The sequence below is a fragment of the Pinus tabuliformis genome, chromosome J (assembly GCF_031772625.1).
Source record: "Pinus tabuliformis cultivar Carrire ecotype Pingquan chromosome J, CPIR1, whole genome shotgun sequence".
Classification (NCBI taxonomy): Eukaryota; Viridiplantae; Streptophyta; class Pinopsida; order Pinales; family Pinaceae; genus Pinus; species Pinus tabuliformis.
The window spans coordinates 1124493919-1124498283 of record NC_142295.1 but is presented as its reverse complement, the minus strand read 5'-3'; the positions used below and the strand labels follow the sequence as shown (position 1 = coordinate 1124498283).

Genomic DNA, 4365 nt, shown 5'->3' with positions numbered 1-4365 from the left:
AATTGTAGTACAACGTTTTGTTTTCACTAATTGAAAAACGCGTAGTCGGAGTATGAGACTACTCCTTTGGATTGAAAAATAGAGAACAACTTATGAGGAATATTTAACTATAGCTATACCTTGTTCGTAGATTCAGGCTAATGGAAGATTTCATAATTACAGCGCGATATAATTATTACTTATTAGAGTATTTTATTTTCATTAATGAAAAAGTAGCGAGATCTAATCAACCTGAATCGAAAGCGATTGTAAATTAGGATCATCGGAATGCTAAGCTTCAAAGCCACTGGTAACCTCGATGTTCTCAGGGACGTCCTCTTTGCGAGCCAGACTTGCCAGCGTCTCAATCGGCGTGATCTTCAAATGCCCTAGGATTTCCGATTCCGACGCCTCTGGATTTAATTCGATAATTGTGCAAAGTAGCCCTTTGTTGGTTCCGATCTTAGCGCAGTTGTCGGGGTAGTTGGCCAAGATTTTCAATATCCGTAGCCCCAGCACAGTGAAATCTGAGTATTTATATATTTTTTTATCTGGGAACTGACCATGGTACTTAGTCGAATGAATTTCAATCTTGTTTCTATCGTACAGAAAGGAGGTTATGGATTCCATCGACTCAGGAAGGACCATCACCCGAATGCGATTTCGGGGTACCTCCACCAATTTGCAGATGATCTCTCCAGCCTCTATTCGAATCTCCTGCTCCTGAGGTTTCTCCCAATTCAGCAACTCGATCAGCCTCTCCAGCACGCCTGGTATTGTTCCCAACTTCTCTGAACGAAGCCGATCTGACTTCAGAAGCATGGATAGTAGTCGAGCACCCTCCAGTTGTTCATCATCATCGATGGACTGCAGCAGCTCCACGCTGTATGACAGAAAATCCATCTTCAAGCCGTCGAAAACGCTTCCATTGATGCACCGAGAATATGTTTCATAGAAATAACCCAGAACCGTATTGAACTGAGAATCGTCTAAGCCATTGTCCTGTAACGCGCAACGCCAACTTTGTCGTACGAGAAGAGAGAATATAAATTTCTTACAAGCAACAAACCGTTTGCCAAGAATTGATGAGTGCACGAGGTAGAATCTGACAACAAATCCGAGCAGAGTCAGAATCGATTCCACTATGGACAGCCAGTAGAAAAGATTGAGAGCCCGATTTCGATTCATATTATCGTCGCTCCCGTACTGGTGCTTCTCTATACGTGACTCAGCCAACTGGATGCATACAACGGCGGAAAGTTCTTGTATCACAAGCGAATACAGATGTATTAAATTTAATGTGAGCCTGGAATCGGGAGACTGTGACCGACGGGTCGCCAGCTCGCTGCGTCGGCATAAAATGCGAAGACCCTCTACCCCTAATATTACGCTGACGAAGCAGAAGTCTATACTTTCTAATGATTGTGAGAAGCCTCCAAGCAGAACGGCAGTAGCCCAAACGAAGTTCATCGTTCCAAGCGTGGTGGCTGCCTTCTCGATAAGAGCTAGATTGAAGGCGATGTTTCTCAATTTCTTGTCCAGAGAGGTCTCCTTTTCACAGCACAAAGGAGATTTCAGTCGATCACAGCCGGGCTCTATAGCTTTGGACGATTCTGCCATCCCGTTCTATTCCAAAGGAGGAACAGTATATGACGGTATTGGGCACGATGGAAATTATTGCTGAAACTATGCAGAATCCTATTCAGTTGTATCCATCTCCAAATTGAAATGTATGAGATGTATGAGTCACTAATATATAATATCGCCGTATACTGTTCACGCGATTGAGAAAGTGTAACTGCGATTGTTGAGAGAGTGTGACTATTTATGTGTTTTTTTAAAATTAAAATTTGATTTTTTTAATCCAACTTCTAACTATTTTAGGTTTTGGATAGGGTTACGATTTTTTTGGTTTAAATTATGATATTTTGTTACTTAGAATGAGTGTTTTCAACTCTGAATTCAATATTATAAAAAAACACTTTCAATTCATTATCATAAAAAACTTTCACGTTTTGGATCTCGTTATAATTTTGGTTTAAATTATGACTTTTTTACTTAAAATGAATTTTAATTTAATATCATAAAAGACTTTCAGGATTTGGATAGAGTTATAATTTTTTTTGAAATCATAATATTTTGTTACTTAAAATGAGTTATTTATATATATATGAATTCAATATCATAAAAAAAATTCAGGACATTTAGAATATAGAAAATTCAAATTTATGAATTTTAAAAATATTTATCAAATTCAAAATAAATTTGATTATAAAAATTTGCAATGTATAATAAGTAAACTATAACATTAAAAAAAAACTTAAAACACTTATATTATATGAAATAAATTTCACTATATTATTATATATTAATTTTTTCTTATTAAATTAATATTTTTTTGGTTAGGTAATTAATATTTTTTTTGGTTAGGTAATGTGAGTCTAAATATGATTGGCATACGTGTGGTTTCACTTCAACCAATGGACATTTAAGCCATCAAAATCACTAGGGGATCACATTGGTTCAAGTCACACCAGCCCTTAGCATGGCTGCATTTTTGCCCATGGTGTTTGAACAAGTGACCTTTTCACCATAACACTTTAATGTGAGTCCCAAGATGCGTGGCATACCTAACCTTTTAGCAACCTTGACTAGGCTTAGAGATCACACCCAATTTAAACTACACCAATGCTTAACCTGATTAAATTTTGACCATCAAATTTATAAAAAGAAACATTTTTACCATAAAATACCTAACGCTCTATAATTATATAATATTATAATTTCCCAAAAATAATTCTAAATCCTCCACCACCACATTTACAAACAATTGAATTTGGAAAAATTTGGAAAAAAATATATCTTCGAATAAAATATTAAACTTTGCAAAGACAGCATGTTTCTCTAGTGCGAATTCATAGTTGACACTGAAAGTGTTAAGTAGCGTGGTCCGTAAACGCTATGAGTAAGGATTTGATTGTTTTGATATGTTGCCATTCAATAGCTTAAATCTATATGTTGTCTTATTACATGCTGCGGCAGAGGTAAAACTGAATTAATCAGTTTTGAATAAAAATTAAACCACTAATATGTAAAGGTAAATATTAGAAAACTAATATAAATTATTTTTAAATTTTATTTATTCACTTTCTGATTAGTCCAGAGCAATTGGGTTTTATTAAACTATGATTATTTCCGCGGCCCCTGTCATACAGTACCGGTCACAAACAACAATTAAAAGAAAAGCTAAAGATAAAACAAAACAAATAAATAAATTATTATAATTTGAAATATCAAGAATAAAGATCAAATCAATAATCGAATCTTGTACTTCCTATCATCAAACTTGTACAAGCAATAAAATATCTAACCCATTCTTTAAATTGATTCTGGTCGAAGAAGTGTAGAGATGAAGCCCGAGAGAACATATCCCTGATAAAGACAATTGCCAAAGTGAAAAAAAAGAAGTGTAGAGATGAAGCCGAGGAACATATTCCTGCCGCGGCAGAGGTATTAGGCACTCCATAATACGTTGAAAACTGAATTAATCAGCTTTGATTAAAAATTAAATTAGCAATATCTAATATGTAAAGGTAAATATTAGAAAATTAATATAATTTATTTTTAAAAATTTAAAAATTTTATTTATTCATCTTTTCATTGGTGCAGACAGATTAGATCTTATTAAGCTATCATTATTTCTACCGCCGCTGTCATTCCTATACTTGTCCTGTCACATCATCACTCGAAAATAAATGGAATTAAAATCATTTATAATCATCTCGTTCGGATGCAAATCGTTGATTTTGGGCTTTCAATACAATTCGACAGATTCGCTGCATGCTATTAAAATGAGTAGAGTAGTAGAACTTTTGGGTAAAAGTTACAAGTCATTAACTTTTTCCATTTATCTCGAGACAATTTGGTCCTAGTGAGCTACTTAATAGGCTTAAAAAATACTATTCTTCTATTTCTAAATTTTTAAACAAAATGTTGCTTTAAATTAAATGTCAATATGACCAGAATTTGCTTTAAATTAAATGTCAATAGGGAATCTTAACATTGGTAGATGATAATTAATCTTTTAAATAACAATTTAAGTAATACAAATTGTAATTCCAAAGAATTTTTCTTTATCCAATTTTAATAAATAGAAAAGTATGTAATTATCTTATATCAAAGGTTCTCTATTTATAGAATCAATTTATGCCTTAACAAAAAAAGAGATTGTTGGCAACAAGAAATAATTTTTCTTTTTCTTTAATCATATAAAGTAAATTAAATTAGACAATTATTAAACAACATTATTAAATTAAAATATTAAATGTGATATATAAATGGTATATGATATGTTATATATTGAATATTCATATATATTTTCAATAT

At 33.0% G+C, this 4365-nt stretch overlaps 1 protein-coding gene across 1 annotated transcript; it reads right to left on the bottom strand.

Annotated features, from left to right (window-relative positions):
- Positions 1-270: 270 nt before the first annotated feature.
- LOC149231027 (uncharacterized) lies at positions 271-1599 on the bottom strand. Its single transcript, XM_089381518.1, has one exon. It carries the CDS (start codon positions 1597-1599, stop codon positions 271-273), a length of 1329 nt encoding a protein of 442 aa, XP_089237644.1.
- Positions 1600-4365: the final 2766 nt, after the last annotated feature.